The sequence below is a fragment of the Natator depressus genome, chromosome 16 (genome assembly GCF_965152275.1).
Source record: "Natator depressus isolate rNatDep1 chromosome 16, rNatDep2.hap1, whole genome shotgun sequence".
In the NCBI taxonomy this organism is placed as follows: Eukaryota; Metazoa; Chordata; order Testudines; family Cheloniidae; genus Natator; species Natator depressus.
This window is the reverse complement of record NC_134249.1, coordinates 8,962,291-8,985,376: the sequence shown is the minus strand read 5'-3', so window position 1 is coordinate 8,985,376 and position 23,086 is coordinate 8,962,291. Positions and strand designations below refer to the sequence as shown.

Below are 23,086 nucleotides of genomic sequence, written 5' to 3'. Positions count from 1 at the left end.
CAAACAGACAGGCCAAACAAAGGAAGGATTGTTACCAGATGGGGAGGGGGCCACAGGGAGTCACCCAAGCAGCCTGGAGCAAAGCAGGGACCTGAACTCCGATCACCTGGGTCCTATGCTGGTGCCTTATCCGCTGGGCCATCCTTCCTTTCTAAGCTGTGAGCTGTTTCTTTCCACCTGGGCATGGTTTTGAAGGTCCTCACCCCTCTGTTGCTGGCATGGTGTGTTTCAGAGCGGTGGAAGGGGAGATATTCCGCCTGGGAATGCGCTTGGAGGAGCTGAAGGATGGGATTGACCGAGCGCAGCAGATCCTGCCCTCCCCGAGGAGTTGCTCTGCGCCAGCCTTGCCTCCCAGCTGTTTGCCAACCCTGGTCTCAGAGCCGCCACTCTCCTCCCCAAGGCCGTCAGTTCAAGCCCCAATCCCAGCCCTCCGCACTCCCTACCCTGAGGTAAATGCCATGCTGCTCTCGGTTTCTGTGGCCTGAGGTTTCCCAGGCAAGGTGATTGCTGACACTTCTCATTCCCAAGACATTACAGAAAATTGGACTGGAAGTGCTTTCAAATGATTCCTCTTTCAGCACCTCCTACAGAGAGATCCCGGAACTGGAGTAGTGGGGATGTCCTGCCTGCAGCCACTGCTGCTGCCCGGTTCCCTCAGTGACTCCTACTGGGTCAGGCCAGAACTAGAGTAGCAGTGAGCTCTCCCGACCCCCATCCACACACACAACCAGAGCTCCTACTCACTTCCCTAAAGCGCCTCCTGCTGGAAGAGGCTGGAGCTGGAGTAGTGCCGAGCTGTCTCGACATGGTGTAGAAGCCCTGGCTTCTTTTGAGATTCTTTCCACTTGTGGCTTGAACTAGAAAATTGCTGAGATCCTTTGCAGCCAGCATATCGGTACCATTCCCTGCAGCGCCCCCTGCTGGCAGAGATGTTCTGGTTTGGGGGCAGACCTTACCCCTTTCTGCCCCCTAGGCCCCTGTTCCAAAGCATGCCCGCGCTCAAATGCAAGTGGACGCAGAGGTGAGTTCTGCGAGTGGCGAGACGGAGGAGGAGAGAGAAGAGCTTCCCGAGCCCCTTCGGCACAAGCAGCTTCAAGTGGAGAAGGACTTCGATAACCTGCTGGACCAGTAAGTGTTGCCCCCGCTAACCCAGCCAGCCACTTGCATGCTGACGTGTTGAAATGGACATGCATGCTCCATGTTACGTGCTCACAGCCAGCACCCGTGCAACACAAGTGCCTGGCATGCAGTGATCATGCAGTACAGTAATTTTGTGCCCGAGGGGGATGTTTCAACTTCTGGCAAATCAGTTCTTTGCCGGTGTCAGCTCTCTGAGGCATTCACACCAAGGGGCCTGCGGGTCAGGGGCTCTGAATACACAGCATAGATCTCTGCAGTGAGAATAGCTTCACTGCCCACCCAGTGTGGGAAAGGTGCATTTCGCCTCATCACTGTGTTTGTAACTGGGAAGGGGAAACTGATGTCGCTCAGGCCGAGAGTTCAAGCATCGACTTCTCGTGGCATAAAGGGCAATTGGTTCCCACCCCTGGAGGCCTATGTCCAACCCGGCCATGAACACACGTGTCATGAGTGTAGCAGCTTCAGTCTTGTCCCCTGGAAAAACCAACACATGATACTAGCCTGGCAGGGGCAGCCACATCTGCATTGCCAAAGCTGTGTGGGAGCTTGGTGCCGAAATCATTAGAGCCTCTGCCAGGGAGGATTGAGGTGTTTTGGCAGAGCAGTGAGGGAGGAGCTTTTGCCCATACTAGACCTTGTTCGGATAGAGCTGCCAGGGCCCTGTTTGCTTATGCGCTGGGCAGCTAACCTGTCCTGTGAAACTGGCTGCTGAGAGTCAATCCAGATCAAGTGGGAGCTGGCGCATCATCCTTAGGTGCAGAGTGCCCCTGGTGTTTTAACTGGGTCTGGGTGCCGGAACATGGTAGTGCTGCCACTAGGAAGGGGACCTCTGGCTGGATGGAGAGACACTCAGTCTCTTTCATACCACCAGGTACAATAGCTTCAAGTCCTTGCCTGAATCTCTGAGCATGGAACAGCTGGGCCTGGAGGAGAACGGCTCCCCACAGGAAGTGGATGGCCCTGCTGCAGAGGATGCTGGGACGGCTGAGAGCTCTCTTGGGATGCTGTCATTAAAGGAAGAGAGGACGCATGTGACCACTCAGCCGTAAGTAATTCAGGAGCACAAAATACCTGCCTTGTGAATATCCTGCACTAACTGGGGGGAGAGGGGAAGTGATAAGAGACTAATTTAAAGGGACAGCATCAACTGACTGTAGGCCCAAAATTTAGGTTCTGTTAGAAGGGGGGACAACTCGTTACAAAGCTTTTTTGTTATTTAAAAAATAAATGTCTATTAAAAACTGTTTTATTTTCATTTCTTTGTTTAAATGCCCTGTCACGTTGGAAACCCAAAGGCTAAAGTGCAGAGCTTTATGTTTCTGCTAAGCTGATCAGCTGTGAAATAGTTTACATTACTGGCATTTGCCTTGCCATGGTTAGGGTTCAGAGGTAACACACACAGGTGAATGGGGTAGTTCATGCCTGTCCGGGGCTGTTGTTTCTCAGGAAGGCTGCGCACAGCATTATGTTATATTTGAAAAGTTTTCTTTGCAGTCAGGGTGGCTAGACAGGCCCAGATTTTCAAAAGTGGCCACTGATTCTGTGTGTCTCAATTATCTAGGGCCCAGTGTGGGTCTGACACCTGTAATTCCCTGTCACTTCATCTAGTGCTTCTCCCGAGATCTCTGAAAATCAGCCCTTTGTTGTTGTTATTCCTCAGTATTTCATGGGGGGAGAGAGAGAGAGAGATTTTAAACAAATCGCCTTCGCAACATGCAAGATCTTTAAGCATAGAAAGGGAAAAAGTAATGTCGAAAATTTATCCCCATGAATCATCCATCCCACAAACTGACTCCATAGGTTTGGGGAGTCAGGAGTTTTGTTAAACCCTCTGCAAAACTTGTGCACTTTAGGTGCTCAAATGGACTTACTTACTGATTGATTGTATTGTATTGTGGTAGGGCCTCTGAGCCCAGTCCTGGATGGGGACCCCATTGTGCTAGGCGCAGTACGGACGCCGAACAGAAAGATGCTTTCTTCCCCAAAGAGCTCACAAACCGAATTGCCCCTGGATGCTCTCTTGAATTAGGCTCCCAAAATCAGCGGCCACTTTTGGACATTTTTCAGCTTCTTTTTTTTTTTTTTTTAATGAAATCTTCAACTTTGCAGAAACTGACGGTAGCATCAGGGCAGTGTGGGCTCAATCTAACCCCTGCTACATGCTGTTCTTCTGTGTTATATTTACCAGGACATTGTGTCTGGGGGTGACCTAAATAAGAACTGAGTCCCACTTTTGCTTTACCCGGATAAAATGTAATAAACCAGGCGCACAAAGACGCCTTCTCTCTCTATCTCCCAAGTCACAAGCAGAACAAAGGAGCCTTCAGCTATTACTTGCCCCGCTTTGGAGGGCAAGCTGGCTGCGGAAGCGAAGAGGACTCTGTCCCCTGGGGGCAAGTCCATTGCAGAGCAAATAATAAGGAGAAGGAGGGCATCCAAGAGGAGGAAGAAATGGGGGTGGGAAGGGGGGAAGAAAAGTGAGCATGCAAACTTGAACACATTCTACTGACTAGGAGAGAACCAAGGAACTGAGGCTCTGGCTGTTTACTTGTATAATGCCTGTAAGGCACTCAGAGACCACAGTAAAGGCCCAAACGGTGCCAGGAGCTGTACACATGTAAAGGAAGATGCTGCCCCTGCCCTGAGTAAAGCTATCAAGCTAAGGTATAAATCCACCCATCTGGTCACTGACTCCCCACATCATTGCAATACACATGTGGAGGCCCTTGGGCCTGTGATTTAAGGTGCTTTTCTTCACCAGGGCCAGACTCTCAGCTGCATAGAGCTGGTCAGAGAGGTTCCTATGAAACCCCTTTTTGTCTGACTTCGCTGGTTGCTGGAAATCAAAATGTTTCGCAGAGACAGTTGCGATGCCAACAAAGCTCAAACAGCCTAGTCTTTCTGCCAGCATGGCCACCCGGCTCCTCAGCAGCCTGCCTGCCCGGCCCCCAGGGCTTCCAAGTCTCTGGGGGAAGCCCTCCCATCACAGCACCCTGGAATCGGGGCTCCCAGGGACAGTCCACAGGAGTAGGGCCCAGGGGCCAGGTCTCCCATCCCTTTTGTGGAGCACTCTGATTTTCATTTCGAATCAGAGCTAACCCAGTTTTCGACTCCGGAAATCCTCTGGACCTGGCGGTGCTGCAGGAGACCAGATGGCAGCAGAGCTATGACAAGGGGGCACTGCCCCATCTTGATGGAAGGTTCTGACTGGTGTTGCTTTCTCATCCTGACAGGCAGCCCCCGGAGAGGAAGTCGCATGCCCTGCAGCCAGGGGAACACCGGCAGCTGGTCAGGAAGAGCAGTTGCTTGTCCTCTGTCCAGGGCGAGGAGTCCCTCCCTCGGAACATGGCTATTAAAGCCAGGCCCCAGGATGCAATCCCCAAGCCCTCCTTCGGGGGCCAGCAGGAGACACTATCCCGCCAGAGCAGCATGGCCAGCGTGGTGGGCAGCACCATTTCTGAGCACCTTCCGCAGAAGCCTTTCCGTCAGGCAAAATCCTCACGGTCCGAGGTAAGCGCCCAGGAGGGTGAAATGGAGGGCAGGGCTCCCACTTACTCGGGGTCACTAAATTTGGGGCACAGATCCAGAAGCTATCTCTGAAATAAGGCCCTGTGTATATAGAAATTGCCTTCTCAGCTGCTGAAATGCAGCCATCTCTGGTGTGTGGTCCACCGCAGCTGTTTAACAGCACAGTGGAACACCACCCAGCAGGTCCTTAGAAAGGAAGGGAAGCATCATTTCCATGCTTAAAGCTGCAGGAGAGTTTTCCAGCGCAAAATGCAATTCTCCAATATGGAATATGGCCCTTTGCCTCTGGAGGTAACACCCTGGTTCCTGCAGAATGGGCCATGGGGTTTAGTTTAATGACCATGTGCTTCAGAACTTCAGTCTTCTTACTCCTATAAAAGAAAATGGCTCCAGCAATGTAGCCCCCCCCCCGCCCTCCCAACACCATGCTGAGGCATTTGTTCAGTGCTGATTACGAGGGAGGAATACCACTTACTGATTCACCAGCACCATGCATCAGTATGCTTGTACTTGGTGGTCTCCCCTCCAACTACAGACCAACTCTGCCTGGTCTTATGGCCAGCATCACTTGTGTTGATCCGAATTGGATCAAGTTTCCCTCTGTTGCAGGATCAACGCATTGTGTCTCCAGAGACAGACAGCGGGTTTGTGGGGTCGGAGGCCAGCAGGGTGTCCCCGCTGACGCGCACCCCGGAGCATCGCCCCTCTCACACTGCGTATGGACCCTTGTCTCTCTTCTCCCCCCTCCAGCTCCTATGACCTGCCCTCATCCCCACTCCTGCCCTGGGGGGCTGATAAAAAAGGGTCCAGGGCTGAAGGAATGTGTGACATGATGGAGCCTATGGATGGGGAGGAGCTTGAGTATATGGGGGTTGGTGAATGGGGGTGAGAGAAAAGGGGAGGGACTAGAGCAGATGATCAGACTGGTGGAGGGGATTGTGAGAAGGTGGGGTGCATGGGGTGAGCAGTGAATTGGGGACTAGGGTTAATGGGGCGAGGGGGTCTGGAGCGCATGGAATGGCAAAGGGGGTGATTAGTGAAAGGGGGGAGGGTAGTTACAGACTGAGTGGGTTGAGCAGTGGCTGGGACAGGGGTGCCAGGAAAGACACATGAAGGAGGAAACCAGCCAGTTGGGTGAAGCACAGTAGAAGCCGGGCTGGTAATAGCTTGGAGACTCCCTCAGTGAGGCCTGTGTATTTGCCTTGTTCCCAGGACCCCCGGCCTGCTGGGAAGATCCGGCCCCACATCCAGTCCTGCTGCCCTTCGCACTTGCCTGCGCAAAGTGGCAGCCCCCCTGCCATCGGAAAAGGAACTGCTGGGCATGTACACATCCGCCAGCCAGGGGCCCCCCCGAGGCGGCACCCAGAGACACAGCCTGCCCCGTGGCAGCCCCTCCCAAACCAGCTCCCCTCCCCAGTGGGCAAACAGCATCACCAGCGAGGTGGTACCAGATGCAGACATCAGTGAGTAGAAAGTGCCCATCACCTGGGTGTCTGGGCACCTCCAGCGTGAGACACACATTGTTTCCTGTAGGGGGCAGAGTTCTCCTCCCATCTTCCTACAGTGAGAGGAGCTGCTGATGATACAAACAAAAAATAACCATTTTTTTAAGAACATTTTCAATTGGTTTCCCCTACATATCTCGTGATTTTCAAAAACTATTTTTAGTTTAAAAAATCATTTTTCTGAAAACCAAAATGTGGGGGGGATTTGGTGTTTCAATCGAAAACTGGGAAAATATGGACCAAAATGAAATGTTTCCACTCAAGTTTTCATTTTTGAGCTAAAAGATTTGGACCAGTGCTAGTCATTTCCATGTGCCTGCTTGGGAGATGGTGGTTTAAAAGGGGATGATGGGGCTCAGGCAGCCAGGGAGAGAGCAGTAAGAAAGGCCCACAGAGACTATCCACTTCCACATTGCTTGGGGGAGCTGTATTGGTCCCTCAAACTAAAGCTGTACCAGCCAGTGACCTCTCCTCACCCTCAAGTCCCATCACCCAGAGATCTCTCTCCCCCTTGTACCCACGGCCTTTGGACACAGGCTCTGTGATTTGGCTTGAAGTTTGCTCACAGGCAGGGTAGATTTCAGGGCTCCCAGGATCTTAAGTCCCCCTTTGGTTTATGTCTTGAGACAAATCCAGCCTGTGGCCCCTTTGTCCTCAGGCACGTGGATCGGAGGGAAACCAGTAGCGTACCGGGGAGCCTCCATCACCCAGTCAGTTGACTCACTCAGTCCTATTCCTTTGACAGTGGATAGCTCTGGAGACTGGGCACGGGAAACGGAGCCTTTCACTTCCTGGGTGCTGCTTTGAATCCTGCTCAAGCTGATAGTGACTAACCTGGCTGTTGGGTGACCTGGGTGGAATGAGTTTGGGAAGGTCTCATTGCAGTGGACAGAGGTCCACACTGCATTTGTGCCACTTTTTGGCAGAGAGGTCAAGGAGTGACTGGACCATGGAAACTGAATCCTCTCCCACCCAGAGGGGTTGCCTCCACCTTAGTGGGGAGGGAAGGTGTCTGGGTCAGACCTGAAAATGGCCCCTGGTCACTGGTGAAATAAACCGAGGCACCCAAAGGTCGCAGCTGTTTAACGTCCGGCACTGTCTCCTTATGTCCCCAGCTCACACGGACTCCGAGGCAGAGCGGGACAGCAGGGCCAGCCCTTCTGATCACCGTCCCAGCGAAACTAGATGCCCACGCAGCTCCACCACCAGATCGCCTTCCCCAGTCCGGGCTCACCATGGCCTCCTGGGCTCCCGCGTGGAACGAGAGTGAGTGTGAACTCCGCTTCGGGGGCAGGGCTGAGTCAGCAACAGCAGCCGCATTCCCTGGCCCTTTGGGGCACCAGCATCTGCTGCGGGGATGGGCTGCTGGGGTGAGACCACCAGCCCCTCTGCGCCTTTGGCTGTGCATGAATCTTTGCAGCATTTCTCCATTGTCATAGACCAGCCTCCTCAGTGGCAGCTCCATCTCTGAGCCGGGCTGCTGCTGTCCTAGGCTGGAAGAGCCCTGAATTTATCTCCCAGTGGAGCATTATGACGTGAAGATGTCGTGACACTGAGTCACACTCTGGGCTCTCTGTCAGTGGTGTCAACTCTGGGCCATTCCCGACTGCAATCCCTGGAGCAGTCCTCTCCGGAAAGGGCTTTGAATCCAGCGCTGTCATTAGATTTCCCTTGAGCGTCGTTAGCTCCCAGTAAGCCAACCAGCCCCTGAGCAGAGGAGGTGGGGGCTTGTTTATCTGCTTTCTCTGAGCAGGGGAGGTCCGGGAGGGTGGGGTGTTCTGTGCCGTTCTCTCCTTGCATAATGTCAGCAAACATTTCTGAGAGTGTTGCTAGGACACTGCCTCTCTCGGACGCGAGTGTGGCAGGGGTGGGGCTGGGAGGAAACAGTGCTGGTTTCTGTGCATGGAGGAAGAGGGACGTTTTTGGAGATCCGAGCACGCCGCATCTTAAAGCGCCCACCCCAGGCGAGATCCCTTATCTCCAGTCTCCACCCTGCTCTAGGACTGGTTTATACTGGGCTGATGGACTGGTTCCAGCGCATGTTGTGTTAGAAAGGCGGGTCACTTGTTTCTTTGGGCTCAGACGTGCTGAGAGGGGCCAGGCCTTGGGACGGGCAGGCTGGGAACCTCGGTACAATAGATCTCTCCCATGGGAGCGAGTTCAGCGGCAGCTCCCCTTCCCTCGGGGAGATGAGAGATCTCAAAGCCACAGGAGGCCGCCTCACCAGTACTGGGGCCAGCTAGCCGGAGGGAGGAAGTGGAGAAAAACTGGATATGACTGCGCCAGTCCTGGCCTTCTCCACCATGTGCGTATCACACCGATTTGTGTGGCCTCAGCATGGGGGTTCTATCCCATACGCAGGCTGCCCCCTGGGTCAAGGCAGAGACCATCCAACTTATTTCACTGTGACCACAGTGAGGCCAGGTCTGAGGCTTATTTTAGCAGGTGGATACTAGCCCCTTGGTCGAAGGCTTTGCAGTGTCTTAACTGGGACTGGGAAGCAGAGTGGGGCCAGATCAGATCCTATGGGCAAACCAGGGACAAAGTGGTCTTTGGAGGCAGCTCTTCTAGGAGCGAGTAACCGGGGGAGCGGGGAGAATCCCACACAGTGAGTCCCTGGCTATATAGCACAGCTAAAGTAATGCCACCAGGGCACCCTCTGTGATCACTGCCCTAGGGATGGGCTGAAGCAAGAGCAGATCAGTGGGAAAGGGTCAGGGAGTTCCCATCACCCTCGCTAGCTGAGTGGTTGGGTGGAGCTGTGAGCTGCCCTCCTGGAGCATCTGCCAGCTGGACTGAAAACTTTTATTTCAATGCAGGTGCCTTCCGTAGCTAGGGGGATAGAACCAGGGGAACTGACCTCTCTTGAGGCAAACTGTGATCTGGTTTGCCTCGATAGCCCCTCTGCTCACTGCCTGGCTGCCTCATTTCAGCCTGGCAGGTAAAGTATTAACGCTCATGTCACTCACAAGAGGAGAGAGGGGAATGACAGAGTAAGAAGCCTGCCCCCTCTGCTCTCTCACAAACCTGCATCTGGTTAGACCCTGATTGGAACCAGACCTTTGCCCAGCTTGGGGCGAGAGAACCCTGGGGGAGTCTGAGGTTTCCAGAACCTTGCAAACTATTTCAGTGGGGTTGGCAAACCTAGTGTGAATTCCCATCCCTTTCTCCTTGTTGTTTTAATTTGACTCAGCAGGATCCTCAGCTGGCGTAAATCAGCATCGTCCTGTTGAATGCATTGGACCGACACCAGTTTACACTAGCTAAGGATCTGTACCCTGGTGTTTATTTCCCTGAGGGTGATTATGTATTTTCCTAGCTAAATGGCAGCAGCTTGTGCTGTGTATTACGGATAACCGAGCCTCCCCGGAAAGCTGAGCTGACCTAAGTAGTTGTCCTGCATTCTGTAATGAACTGGACAGTGTGTGTCTGCGTCCCACTGCCTCCTACTGGGGGGAGTCAGCCCTGCTCAGGTGTGTCTCAGATCCCATCGTGCTGATGGAGATTCTCCTTTAGCTCAACTGGCAGGGCCTTGTGCTTTCTGGAGCAGGGAGATCAGTGTCCTTCCCCCGCTATCGCCCTGAATATCTGAGAGACGTTGTGATGTGCTGCTTAGTGACACCTGAGAGAGGCCTGAGGTGGCCACGGATTTCAATGAACCTTGAACCCAAGATTATGAGTAGGCTGGAATTGACCGGTCAAATTTGCATAGCCTTAGTCTGGATAACCTTTTTGGTATTTCTAGCTCATTCCCTGCTATGCTGCATGGTTCTGGGTAGCAGCCAGGGCTCAAATAGGAAGGAGAAAGCGTCGCTCTCGCTGTGTCTCTCGCAGCTATCTGGTGAGAGAGCCAGTTCCTGGGAGGTTTCGTACATGCCTTTGCAGAACCCAGAGGCCCGGCTCAGTTGGAGAAGACTCCATGTTTCCAGAGTGTATCCAGCCTGAACCTCCACATGGTTTGAGGTTCTCCTGTCACCGCTCACAGGACACGGTCCATTGTGAAACCTTCAGGCCAAGATTGTCAAAAGGGACTAGTGATCTGGGTGCCCGGCCTGAGGTGCCTTAAAGGGGCCTGAGTTGCAGTGGTCGGGTGTGGAGCATTGTCTGTTGCTTTCCAGTTGCTGGGGTCAACCTGACAGGCTTTCAAGTTTGACTTCAGTGTGTCTTTATATCGTTTGGACTGGCCACCAGGAGAACAGCACCTTGCTTTAGCTGGCTATAAAATCCAGCCTTGGGTGTGCTTGAGTTGGCTGTACGAACGAGAGGCCCGACCAACACAGCTGAGCTTTTATCAGCATTGGTTTGAATGCTGGACATCCAACAAGGATGAAGGATTTTGATATTGGGAATATTGTTCCACCGTTTGACCCTGCAAACAGATTGAAGACAACACATATGGAGCAGTGGCACGTTATCCGTGACTCACAACCACACAGAAGAATCGCAAGCATGATTGCCCGATAACTACTTAGCTTGGTGCTTCTCTTGACAGCCCTCTCGTTCCATAGGTGGTGTGACGGCATTCCCAATGCACAGCTGGCGTGGGCTGTGCGACGTGGAATCTCATCATCAATTATGGCATTCTGTGACAGTGAACTCCTTAGGTAGCCAAACTTCTCCACAGACTTGAGAAGAGCATGGTTGATCTCCGTGACTGGGTCAACGTGCACACCCCCTAGCCCAGGCTGGTACAGCACTTCGCTTGGACAGGCTGTCGGAGCAGAATTGCGTTGCTGAATCCAGCTGCACCATGATTAGATTCTAGTGGGAAACGTGTGCGCAGTTCCTGTCCCACTCTCACATCCATGCAAGCCATGCGCGTGCTGGTGCAGAACTGTAATGAGGAGAGCGACAGATGTGGATGCAGGTTTAAGTTCAGAGTTCCATCTCCTAGCGAATGCTGTTGACCCCTCATGGTTTCTCCACCTTTTCAGAGTTCCTTCTGGAAGGGCAATCACATGCCTCCACAGGCTGTAACTGGCTGACGGCTAATTTGATTGCAACCTGCATTCGCCATGTCCAGTACCGTCTTTGGGCATTTTACAGGGGCACCGGCTACCTTGGGCGCCAATAGCTGTGAAGCCATGTCAGCTGCTTGAGTATTTATCCTGGGTGGGGCTAGTCCATGCTGCCACGGCTTCACTGCTATTGTTACTCAAGCTAGCTTTGATCTACCTAGATTAACGCTAGCTCTGGTGTGTCTATGCACGGTGCAGTCACACCTCCTCGTTGCAGTGTAGACATGCCTATAGACGTGGTTACTTTTAACTCTCGAGTCTCCAAAGTGATGAGCAATGGTATCCCCTCGGCAAAAGTTTGAGGATTTCTGGTGTCAGACAGCCAGGAGGAGCGGAGATGGGACTGGCCATATGATTTCAGGCAGGCGGAGAGGATGGAGTGTTTCCCATTTTCCTTCTAGATCAGACATTTCTCTTGTAACCTGCTGTCAAGGTTCCTTCCCCACTCTGAACTCTAGGGTACAGATGTGGGAACCTGCATGAAAACCTCCTAAGCTTACTTTTACCAGCTTAGGTTAAAACTTCCCCAAGGTACAAACTATTTTACCCTTTGCCCTTGGACTTCCACTGCCACCACCAAACATTTATCTGGGTTTATTTTTATTAGGAAAGCGTTGTTTGGAAACGTCTTTCCCCCCAAAATCCTCCCAACCCTTGCACCCCACTTCCTGGGGAAGGTTTGGTAAAAATCCTCACCAATTTGCATAGGTGAATACAGACCCAAACCCTTGGATCTTAAGAACAATGAAAAAAGCATTCAGGTCTTACAAGAAGAATTTTAATAGAAGTAAAAAGAATCACCTCTGTAAAATCAGGATGGTAAATACCTTACAGGGTAATTAGATTCAAAAAGTAGAGAATCCCTCTTGGCAAAACCTTAAGTTACAAAAAGACACACAGACAGGAATATCCATTCTATTCAGCACAACTTATTTTCTCAGCCATTTAAAGAAATCATAATCTAATGCATATCTAGCTAGATTACTTACTAAGTTCTAAGACTCCATTCCTGTTCTGTCCCCGGCAAAAGCATCACACAGACAGACACAGACCCTTTGTTTTTCTCCCTCCTCCCAGCTTTTGAAAGTATCTTGTCTCCTCATTGGTCATTTTGGTCAGGTGCCAGCGAGGTTATCCTAGCTTCTTAACCCTTTACAGGTGAAAGGATTTTTCCTCTGGCCAGGAGGGATTTTAAAGGTGTTTACCCTTCCCTTTATATTTATGACACCTGCACTTATTAATCCTTTATTCCCCTTCCCATCCCAGCCAGGCCATCCGGGCTCTGCAGGACGAGGTCTCGCGGCTTCGGCAGCGGCTGGAGGAGAGTTTGCACCGATCCCACAGCTACCCAGTGGGAAAGTCATCCCCACGCACCACTAGGAGCAGGAGGCAGCCCGAGTGGAACGGCCCCTCAGTCCGGAACTCAGCCACCTTTGGGTAGGTGCCAGTGTGCAACACAACGTGGCCTTGTTGCCTGTTTTGCCTTTCCTGCAAACTCTGCCAGCCGGAGTTCAGTGACATAGGATGGCTGACAGCAGCCTCCTTCTCTGGTTCTCTCTGGTGCCCAGGGAGATTTCTGCCCCCCTGTGGAACTGACCTGTTTTCTGCTGAGACTTGAAAATTGCTGAGGAGGAAGGAGGTACAGGGAGGCTGTTGCAGCTGGTGGGAGCAGTGTGAGGAGAAGCCTCTTGCTCCGGCAGCGGTGAGGGGGTGTGACAGGTTGGAGAGGAAGTAGCGCCAGGCAGGTGGAAGTGGGGAGTAGGGAACGCCAGGTGTGAGACCGCACGGCGGGGTCCAGCCTCAGCTGGCGCTTCTGGCTTTTGGCGACACGGGTGCCATATAGCTCCTGTCGAAGCTAGTGGGAGTTCGGCTAGTATAATGCTGACAGAATTGGGCCCTTTATTGCACCGGTGAAGGGCTGGTAGCTCTGGCAGGGCCAGGTGGGGTATGGGCCTTTTCCCTTGCAGCTTTCTGGGTGGCTGACACGCTTCCCCTGGATCCTAGGAGCAGGCCTGGCTCATTTCACCCACGTGCAGAGCCACCCGGACAGCCAGGGCTGCAGAGGGTGACAGGCGATTGTGTGAGCACCCTGAGTCCCCCCCAGCAGTCTTGCCAGTCTCCCCACGGACCCTGTCTCCTGAGCACATGGCAGCTCGTCCTCTCCGTGCTTCAAGGCAAAGGCGGTGACTGTCACTCAGTGCAACCAGAGACCCCCCAGTGCCAGGTGGAGGGGGCGGTTAAAACCCCTTGCACCCAGAACCGGGGTGCTGAGCCCTCGACTTCACTCTGTGTCTGTCCCTTTCCCAGTGAATCCACAGAGAGGAGCCCAGGCAAGTTTGGGGAGCCAGCTCCAGTGATCAAGCCAGCGAGGCGGGTGAGGTCGGCATCGCTCCCTCGGGATGGGCCTGAACTGGACCTCAGTAAGTAGACCTGTTGGAACCTACCCCATCTGGGATCAACCCGGCTTCTCTCCCTGCTTTCCAGGAGCAATTACTTGGGGGCAGCAGACTGCAGAGGTAGCAGGATCTGCTTTTCCTTCCATTCTTCTTTGAATTCCCCCTCCTAAAAGGGATTTTCGGACGCCCTTCCTATGTGTGCAGGAGGTGAGAACGGCCACTCTGTGGTGCACACACGTGGTCAGTGATACCAGCACCCTGGGAACGGTCATGACAGGCAGGCTTATGCCCAGATCCAGCCCTCCTGACCTTTCGGAAAGCTGGAGACTGGACCTGGATCCAAACTCCGCAGCTTGTGCCCAGCTCTTCAGCCCTAGATCCTGTGGTTGTTCATTCACACAAGGGCCCGTGGTTGCTGCAAGCACAAGTGTGGTTGCGTGACCCGCCTGCGACTCCCTCCTCTGACCTGGTGATGACAAAACACACTTGAGTCGGGTTCGCACCACGGCACCACACCTACCCCGCCCCCTAATAGCCCTTGTACCAGTGCGTGCTATCTCATAGTGCCTAGAGAACAGGCGCGCAGGGCAATGGACTCACTGGTTAGAAACTCATTAGGGAAGTGTCTAGCGGACATGACTGACTGTCTAATCTGGTGTTCTCGGTGCTCTGCAGCTTCGGATTCAGACTGCCCCCCGCCGCGGGCTCGAGATGGGAAGCCCAGGACAAGCGTCTCCTCCAGGCAGAGCCCTGCGAGGACGCTGACATTCAAGGGCCATTACACAGGTGGGTGAACACGAGCCAGGCCCTGCTCTGCCCTGGTGCTGCCTCCCTTGTAACACCCTGGGCCACCCTGTGTTCTTAAACTGGATCTCTGCTGTCTGCCCCATGCACACGCCGACTTGATGCTGTGCTTGCCACGCAGGAGGGTTCTTCCTCTCCCTGTCATGTGAGCGACACAGCTCAGCCCCCACCCCCCCAGCCTTCCCAGCTGGGTGTCCTCTGCGATGCGTGCTGAGCCAGCTCTTGTTGGATTTTGCAGGGACGCGCTACCACTTATCTGCCCCCGTGTCCCCAGAACGGAGGGAAGACACGGGCCCCACTTCCTGCCTCCATTGCCAAGGGACCAGGACACAAGCTGGTAAATATCCCATCTGCTCATCTTGGGCCAGATCCCAAAGAATCACACCTCCGAGCGGCTTTGCTTAGTATTTACAACGCATAAAATAATAAGATTTTTGCTCTTCATTAGCGCCTGCTACCTGAGATTTCTGAGGGCTCGGCAAATACCCGCTAATGAAACCATTAGTTATTTAAGGCCTGAACCAAGGAAATAACAAAGCCTCACGACACTCTGATGAGAGAGATGCAGAGGTCATGCCCCACTGACATGCAGATGTTTTTTGGGTGGAATGCACTCTGAGAGAGGGTCTCACGGCCCGCCTCCCAACCTCGGGGTGGAGGGACCTCCCTCGTATTGGAAAAGGAAGGAGACTGCTCCCTCTGCTGATTGTGCAGAAGCAGGATTGGCCAGTAGCCACTCTGACCACGAGATTTGCAGGTACAGCTAGGCACTCCTGAGGCTGCTGTATCCCTGCCACAAGAGAGTAGGCTAGTACAGATCAAAGCATGTGGCGTCCTACGCTGCTGGACTGTTAACTCAGCCCGGTTGCAAGTATGGCTCTTGCTCTCGCCTTTGTTACATGTGACCCTGTGGTCATTGTTCATTATTACGGAAGCACCCCACATAATCTACAGGATGGGTGACATTGCCAAGATGAGCCTGCCAGAGCCGCTGTAATCCTTGGATTTTTCTGGCCTTTCAGTGCAATCTTGCAGTTTTCCCATTGTGCTAAAGCCAGTTGTTATCGTCCGTGAGCTCCGTGTTACAACCTGCCTTGTTCGTCTTGTTTCCCGATGATAGCAACAGACGGCACACAAAGAAATGACCAGCTTTCTGGACTAGCAGCCACCTGTATGGAACCATTTAACTTGGCTAAAGATTAACTTGCATTTTGCACCCAGCATTTTGAGTACATTGCATGCAAGTTGTGATCCCCTCAGGTGATTTGCCCAAATTTTTGCACGGCTGAGGGCGCCCTCCAGTTGCTGAGAGGAACCCACAGCTGAGGTAAAGCTGCACGGTTCCATTCGCATGTTGTGACCCGGCATTCTTTGCCATCAACTCTTTTTTTTTTTTTTAACGTTTTTACTTTCTGCAAATTGCTTTAATCTAGTATAATAACAAGTTTGCTGTTTCCAAACAGCCTGAAAGCTCCTGTATACTTCTGCTGCCCTTTGCAATTGAGATTTTTGTGGAGTTACTTTACTCACTGTTTGTTCTCTGTGTTTTTTAGGCAATGCATCAGCGAGGGACACCGTGAGACCCACTCAGCATAGCACTCCAAGGCAGACTCACTGTCCAATCTGCAGCGGGACCAGGAGCACCCCAGTTTCTAAAACCAGGGACAAAGCAGCACATGGTGGGTGAACAGTTTGCTCTGTCTGAATGTTTCCGTTCTATGAAGAGCTGCTCTGCATGAGGAGGGACCCTGGTGGATGGTTCCCATCGAGCAGAGGGACCTACTGGCCAAGGCTGGAAGCTGAATTCAAAGCTCTAGCGTTCCAAAAAAGGAGTCACTGCAGAGGGTGGCAGTAGCGGACTTCCCAGTCACACTAGTTCCAGCTTCAGCCAGCAGGAGTTGCTCTAGGTAATGGAATTGGAGTGCTGGCTTGGCTCACGGCTGCTGCAACGCCAGCCTCTCCCAGTAGGAGTCGCTGCCGGTAACAGTGTTGGCACGCTGGCTGGCTCTCGCAGCTGCTGCAGTCCCAGCTCTCCCAGCAGTGGCTGGGAGGGAATGGGGTGCTATCTGGGAGAACTTAGAGGCGTCCGCGCCAGGGCTGGAGCGCTGACAGCGCAGGATCTGACACTTGCTGCAGGTGCAGGTTCCAGGGCAGGGTTTTCCAGCACAGCCGCTTGTAGGTGTGATTCATCCCAGGGAGCTTATTCCAGTAGATTGAGGGGTGCATCCCCGGCCCTCTCTTTGTCCTGAGGCCAGACTCACCCCTGGAGTCAGTGGCGTAGCACCAGGGATGGATTTCGCCTCGTGGGTGTCCTGTCCATTCACGCCGAATACCAGGGTGTCTCTTACAGTGTGTTGTTCTTCTCCCCAGCAACCGGCCGCAGCACAGAGAGTGCCTCATCTCAAGGCTCCGGCCGCAGTCGCAAACCCGAGAAGCCGCAGCAGCAGCCTGGCCTGTGGTACCTGGCGGCCCCACCCCCTGGCACAGCTGTCAACTACATCCCAACAGTGCCCCTGCTGCCTTACTCTCCCTCTGTACTGTAAGAGCGGCCCACGCCACGTTGGCTGGGGTTACTGTGGGGAGGGATGTTCAGAGTTTCCTTCTGGGATTGAGGGAGGCAGCCTGGGATCTCTAGGGCCAAAGCAGAGCCTGTGGAGGGGAAAGATGGGCCAGTGGTTGGGGCACTAAATTGGGACTTGGGAGAATGGTTTTGGTTCCCTGCTCTGCCACAAACGTCCTGTGTGACCTTGGTCAAATCCCTTAGGCCCAGATTTTTTAATCTATTTAGGTATTGCTCCACTCAGCGTTGCCAAGCCTAAGCGATTTAGGCACTTAGAAGCTTCAACTGGAGTGGTGTGTCCCATTTTGGGCACCACACTTTAAGAAAGATGTGAACAAACTGGAGAGGGAACAGAAATGATAGGTTTGGGAAACCTGACCTCTGAGGAAAGGATACAAAAGGGGGCACGTTGAGTCTAGAGAAGAGAAGGCTGAGGAGGGCATAAGCCTTCCAATATGGAAAAAGTTGTTTTAAAGAGGACAGTGATCAGTTGTTCTCCGGGTCCACTGAGCGTAGGACAACGAGTAATCAGCTTAGTTTCCAGCGCGGAAGATTCAGGTTAGATATTAGGCAAAACTTTCTAACTCTGAGGGTAGTTCAGCTCTGGAACAGGTCATGGAATCCCCATCCCTGGAGGGTTTGGAGAACCGGTTGGACAAACGCCTGTTGGATGATCTAGATTTGCTTGTTCCTCCCTCAGCGCGCTGTATTTAGTCTGTTTTGGTTTTTTTTCCAGCTACTGTTCTCCACCAGCACCTACCTCAGTCCCCGGCTCAGCTGGCCTGCCTGCCCATTACCCCAGTGAGTACAGAGTGGCAGAGCTGAAGCCCTGGGCCGCCCGGCAGCAAACCCATGGTCGCCACCACTCCCTGATGCTTGACTTTGACGACCTGGAGGACCTCAACTGGTCCCTGAGCCAGGCCGTGGAAGCCGCCAAGAGCATGACATTCACCACCAAGCAAATGAACAGGTCGCTGACCTCTGAACTGAGCAAGGCAAGGCGCCTGAGGGGATCCTGCCTCTTCTGACAGAACCTGGAGTCAGCGTCCTCTGGGGCCTGGCGAGGACAGTTTGAGCTGGCAGGCTGAGCCTCTCCAAACATCTGGAGATAAGCCCCTAGCATACATCTGGGGAACTGATTTGCCAAAGAATGCCTAGGCTGTCCCTCAGCTTCCCACTCCTTCCAGTGGGGCTGGAGAGCCGTCCTCCGGGGCCTGCGGAGCCTGTGACGTACTGGAGTCTCCGCGCGGGATCCGCAGAGGAAGCTAAGCCTGCAGAGTCCTCTCTCCACCCTTCTCCAGAGCCACCTCAGCCCGCATGTTACAGTTGCCTTCAGCCTCAAGCCTCTCTGCTCAGCGGGACCGGAGCTGCCGTTGCACTGGGGCATGTCACCTGCCCCTCTCCGCTTGGCCAGTAGCTTTCGGTTGTTGGTGGCTTTCTTAAAGGATCAAATGTTAAGATGAAGGAAGACAGTGAAAACCTCGGGACACGTGGCTGGGCAGAGAGCTGCCCTGGCCTCCCGGGGGCCTGAGACCCGCACTTTAGAATCCCCCTGGCCTTGTCCCTAGAGAGCACCCTACTTTTAAGTATCGTTTTAACTCCCCTTCCCCTTCTCCCTATTGGCCAGCTTGGAGATGGACACCGGCCAATGGCTTACCATTGCACTGTGAGATCCCACCCCTAGCCCCTTGCAGAAATTCCCACTTGGTCCTTACCCCACCTTGCGTTGCTAAATCAATCCATTTCCATGTGGATCTGTCCCAGTACACCACGTCAGAGGGCTACCAAGGCACAGCCCAGCTGGGACAAGCTCTGTTTACAAGCTGAGCCTTTTCATGCGTCGCTCTTGTTTTGTGTAGGCCCTATCAGAATAAGGCTCCCCTTGCAGCAAAGGTTACCTCAGAGTGCTTGTGACGGACAGGATACATATCTCTCTTTTTCTACGTTCATCTCAAAGGTGAATGGAGGAGGATCAGATGTTTATGTGGAATTTTATTGTTTTTCTACCTGGTTGCTCCTGGCTGTTGTCAGAAAAAATGAAGGACATTCCCATCAGGACAAGCCCTAGGCGCCATCTTCACCAGACCAGGGGTTCATCCAGCCCTGTCTGACCGGCTCCAAAGCTACAATCGCATCTTCGAGTGCCTTAGGGGGTACAGTGCACAGCCCGGGAGGGGTCAGTCTTTGGGCAGCAGCAGCAAAGGGTTAAAGGAACATTGTCCAGATAAGACGTGCCCATCCCAGCAGTTTAGATGATTGGAGCGGAAACAATTTTTAGCCACTTCTTTGGTAATTTTCACCATATCTGCTGTTTCTGGCTTTGCTGTGGGGGAAAGGAAGCACAAACGGTCAGTTTCATTTTCTGTTTCTAAGGCCTGATCCTGAGAGGCATTGAGCACTCTTGCTTCTCCTTGAATTTGGGAGAAGTCACAGGAGCTCAGCACCTCTTAAAGGTCAGCCGCGCGATTAGATCCCCGCACTGATTCTCCCAGGCTAGCCCAGTGCTGGAGCTGGCCAATGCTGCGTCAGTTTTTGGTTTAACCTTGCTTTCATTGGCACTTATTTTGAACTCTCACAACCATTTCTGTGGAGATGAAGACCCAAACCTGCAATCAGATCCACTAGGGTGCCGTCCCCTTCTCCTCTCCCCCCCCCCCACCCCCCGACAGGAGCGGATAGAAAAATATGTAAGTGTCACGCAAGTGTTCATTTTCTCTACATTTTTTAGTGAAAAATGTCAACGTTTTCCCACTTTCCACTGGAAAAAATCTACAGCCAGAAATATTTCAGTTTTTGGTTCTTCCCCCTTTCTTTCTCCTTCTTTCTCTGCTGCCACTGAAAAGACAAAGGAGGAAGGAAAAAAGAAAGTAAGCGCTAGAGGGATCAATAATTGAAAAATTTAAAGCAAAAAAAAATAAAAATCCTGTTCCAAAGTTGGAAAATTACAACCACCACTCCAACCACACATCTGCGAAAATGTTCAGGGTTTTTTTTGGGGGGAAGGTGATTTTTTCATTGGAATAAAAATTCAAATGGAAAAATTTCAGCCACTCTATTGACATCAGTAAGGTTTTTGCATGTGTGTAGGAGTCTCTTTCTATCCACCTGTCTGTCCATCCATTCCCATAATAACCATCTCTCTATCTACCTATCTCTCTATCTAGCATCTGATTTCAGGATTGTCATCTAGGTTTGTAAATCCCCCCCTTAAAAAAAAAAAAAAGTTTTAGCCAAAATTGGACACTGTCCCTTTGAAACCACAGATCTTTCTGCCAACTTAGAATTCGGGTTTGGCTTATATCAAGCTGTTTGATCCCCTTAAAGACGCGCCTGTTTGCATGTTGATATTTTTAATGGAACATTTCTCATTGTGGTAGCTGGTGAGTGGCTAAATCACTCTCTCTTCAGGTTTTGGTTGTATGTGTCTCTGTGTGTGTATGTGTGTGTATATATATTCAACATAATCCTTAGGGCATTTCACTTTTTACATGTAATTTATTGGTTTTTTAAAAACTGTTCCTACTGTGTGTGTGCTTTTAAATTTGTGAGGGGTGGTGAGCAAATTCCGCTCCAGCCTATAATGGTCCTCGTCTGTGCAAATGGTGCATGTTTGCACTGGGGCTGGGGCCAGAGGGTCACCAACCAATCAAGCCTCCTTGGAAAAGGTAGGAACAGGCTCCCTCTACAATGCAGTAGCAGCCAGTTGCTGATCTGATAATAGGACTTGATCAGGACTTTGCGGAAGGAGAATATAGCACAGGTACTGTTGAGGCTGTATCCTGTTGCACGTTAGCATGGATCAAAGCACGTGCTTGGACATAGGAGGAAATCTCTGAGTGAAGGTACATCCCGACATTGCTCCCTATGGTACGTCATGCCGTCGAAATTTAAAATGCAGTAGATTTAACTCTCAAAAGCTGTCCTAGCAGGGCCTTTCCCTTATTCCAGCTTGGGTGGCTGTTTCGTGAACAGGTCATTCAAACTCTCCCAGCAAAAGTGGTACTTACTCTAGTTTCCAAATCAGCAGTGTAGGGAGAGTTTGACCATCCCTTTAAACACTGAACTGTCTGACGCTCAAGTGCCATCTAAACCCCACGAGGGGACAGAGCCTGGGCGTGGGAGTTAAGGTTGCTTGGGGCTTGTCCACACACAGACGTTGCACTGGTTTAACACCACAGAATCATAGAAGATTAGGGTTGGAAGAGACCTCAGGAGGTCATTTAGTCCAACCACCTGCTCAAAGCAGGACCAACACCCACTAAATCATCCCAGCCAAGGCTTTATCAAGCCGGGCCTTAAAAACCTCTAAGGATGGAGATTCCACCACCTCCCTAGGTGACCCATTCCAGTGCTTCACCACCCTCCTAGTGAAATAATGTTTCCTAATAGCCAACCTAGACCTCCCCCACTACAACTTGAGGCCATTGCTCCTTCTGTCATCTTCCACCACTGAGAACAGCCAAGCTCCATCCTCTTTGGAATCCCTTTTAGATAAAACTAAATCGCTATGTGGACACTCATTGATTTTAAACCAGGCTTGTGTTGGTAAATTTAGAAGTGCAAGGTAAATCATGATAAGCTGGAACCCAATTAGAAGAGTGTGTGTGTGTATGTGCACACTCTTGCCTTGGTTTAAAGTCACACCTTTAGTCAAACCCGTGCAGGCTTACGTGCAGACAAGATTTTCAACAGTGACTAGTGATTTTTGGTGCCCAACCCGACACCCTTTAAAGATGGCTGAATTTCAGAGGGCAGGTTATCAGCACCTCCAAAAATCAGTCCCCTTTCAGATGGCTCAAGCTGGACATCCCAAACTTAAGGCTCTCCTAAGCTCAAGTTGCTTTTCAAAATCTTGACCTAGGCCTTAGACTACGTGCTACAGCGTATGGAAAAAGTCACCATTTTGGCCTCTGTGAGAGATAATAACCTCGTCTTTCCACATCTCCGCTCAGGGTCTGTACCACGCTCCATGACACACGTTTCACCTGGCGCAAATGTAACTGTGCACACAAGCCATCTATCATCAGGCCATATCTCAAAATCCCTGCTGAAGACCAAACTCCCATTGACTACAATCGGAACATTCTTGGGGGTAGGGTGACCAGATGTCCTGATTTTATAGGGACAGTCCCGATATTTGGGGCTTTGTCTTATGTAGAAGCATATTATTCCCCACACCCTGTCCCGATTTTTCACACTTGCTGTCTGGTCACCCTACTTCAGGGGAAGGGTTAATCTCAGAAAAATCATGAAGTAAAGGGTTTTGGGAATTGATCCTGAATGTGTGGCTTTGTTTATATGTAGGACCTACCCCAAGTGCCCCACTTTAAAAATTATTTATTGCTTGATTTTTTTTTTAGTAGTATTATAATCCAGTTGTGGCTGTTTTTAATGCAAAAGGCAAGTTATCAGGTCTCACTCTTTTTAGGGACCTCACAGAGCCACTGAAATTATGTCCCATCACAGACAGAGTCCTGGAACAAGGGGAAGTTGTGGTCGATCCATAAAGCTTCAGAGCTTGCATAGTGAAACTCATCTCAAACAACCGCTGACAAAAAATGGAGTAGCTTAACAGAGCTGGTCTGAACTGAACTCTGGGGGATATTTGGGGGGCAGTTTCTTAAAATGTGTGTTTGTCTGAGAACCTCTGTCCATGTAGACAACGGAACCCACTGACAACAGCCTCGGCTGTATAGTGAGGGACAAAGACCCCATTTCCATGCAGCGCCCTGAGCAATTCTCGTTGAAATGTGAAAGCTTTGCTTAGAGTGAAGTAGTTCTGTGTGAGGTTTTTTTTAAAAAAAAAGATTGCTAGAAGAGGCTTCCATTTGACAGACCAAATTCAGGCCTGGTTTTGAAGGGTGCAATGCCATTGACTTATAGAGGAATTGCACGCACAGCTTTGAATTTTGCACGTGTCCTTGTTTTCTTATCGCAAAGCTGGTTGTACTGTGGCCAAGAGCCCCCAAGCTCTTGAAACCAGGACACTGTGGTTAATGCATCCTCGCTGGGAGAACACAAGACATCCGGGTGTGCGTATTTAATTCTAGGAACTGCAAGAACAAGAAGTGACGGTTACGTTTTTAGCATCTCCTGTTTTTGTAATGAACTAGCAGAGCCATTTGACAGTATTTT

The 23,086-nt window shown here is 51.7% G+C and overlaps 1 protein-coding gene across 2 annotated transcripts in view; it reads left to right on the top strand.

The window, feature by feature from the left end:
* AKNA (AT-hook transcription factor) overlaps nt 1–23,086 on the top strand; it is a 72,815-nt gene extending 49,729 nt beyond the window's left edge. For both annotated transcript variants that reach the window (XM_074973574.1, XM_074973575.1), the window contains exons 9-22: nt 233–449; nt 974–1,128; nt 2,012–2,185; nt 4,374–4,650; nt 5,278–5,384; nt 5,881–6,131; nt 7,289–7,439; nt 12,458–12,628; nt 13,499–13,611; nt 14,263–14,373; nt 14,630–14,728; nt 15,945–16,070; nt 16,762–16,930; nt 17,688–23,086. In XM_074973574.1, coding sequence (XP_074829675.1) covers nt 233–449; nt 974–1,128; nt 2,012–2,185; nt 4,374–4,650; nt 5,278–5,384; nt 5,881–6,131; nt 7,289–7,439; nt 12,458–12,628; nt 13,499–13,611; nt 14,263–14,373; nt 14,630–14,728; nt 15,945–16,070; nt 16,762–16,930; nt 17,688–17,979 — 2,413 coding nt within the window. In that variant the 3' untranslated portion in view covers nt 17,980–23,086. The remainder of the gene's footprint in view (nt 1–232; nt 450–973; nt 1,129–2,011; nt 2,186–4,373; nt 4,651–5,277; nt 5,385–5,880; nt 6,132–7,288; nt 7,440–12,457; nt 12,629–13,498; nt 13,612–14,262; nt 14,374–14,629; nt 14,729–15,944; nt 16,071–16,761; nt 16,931–17,687) is intronic.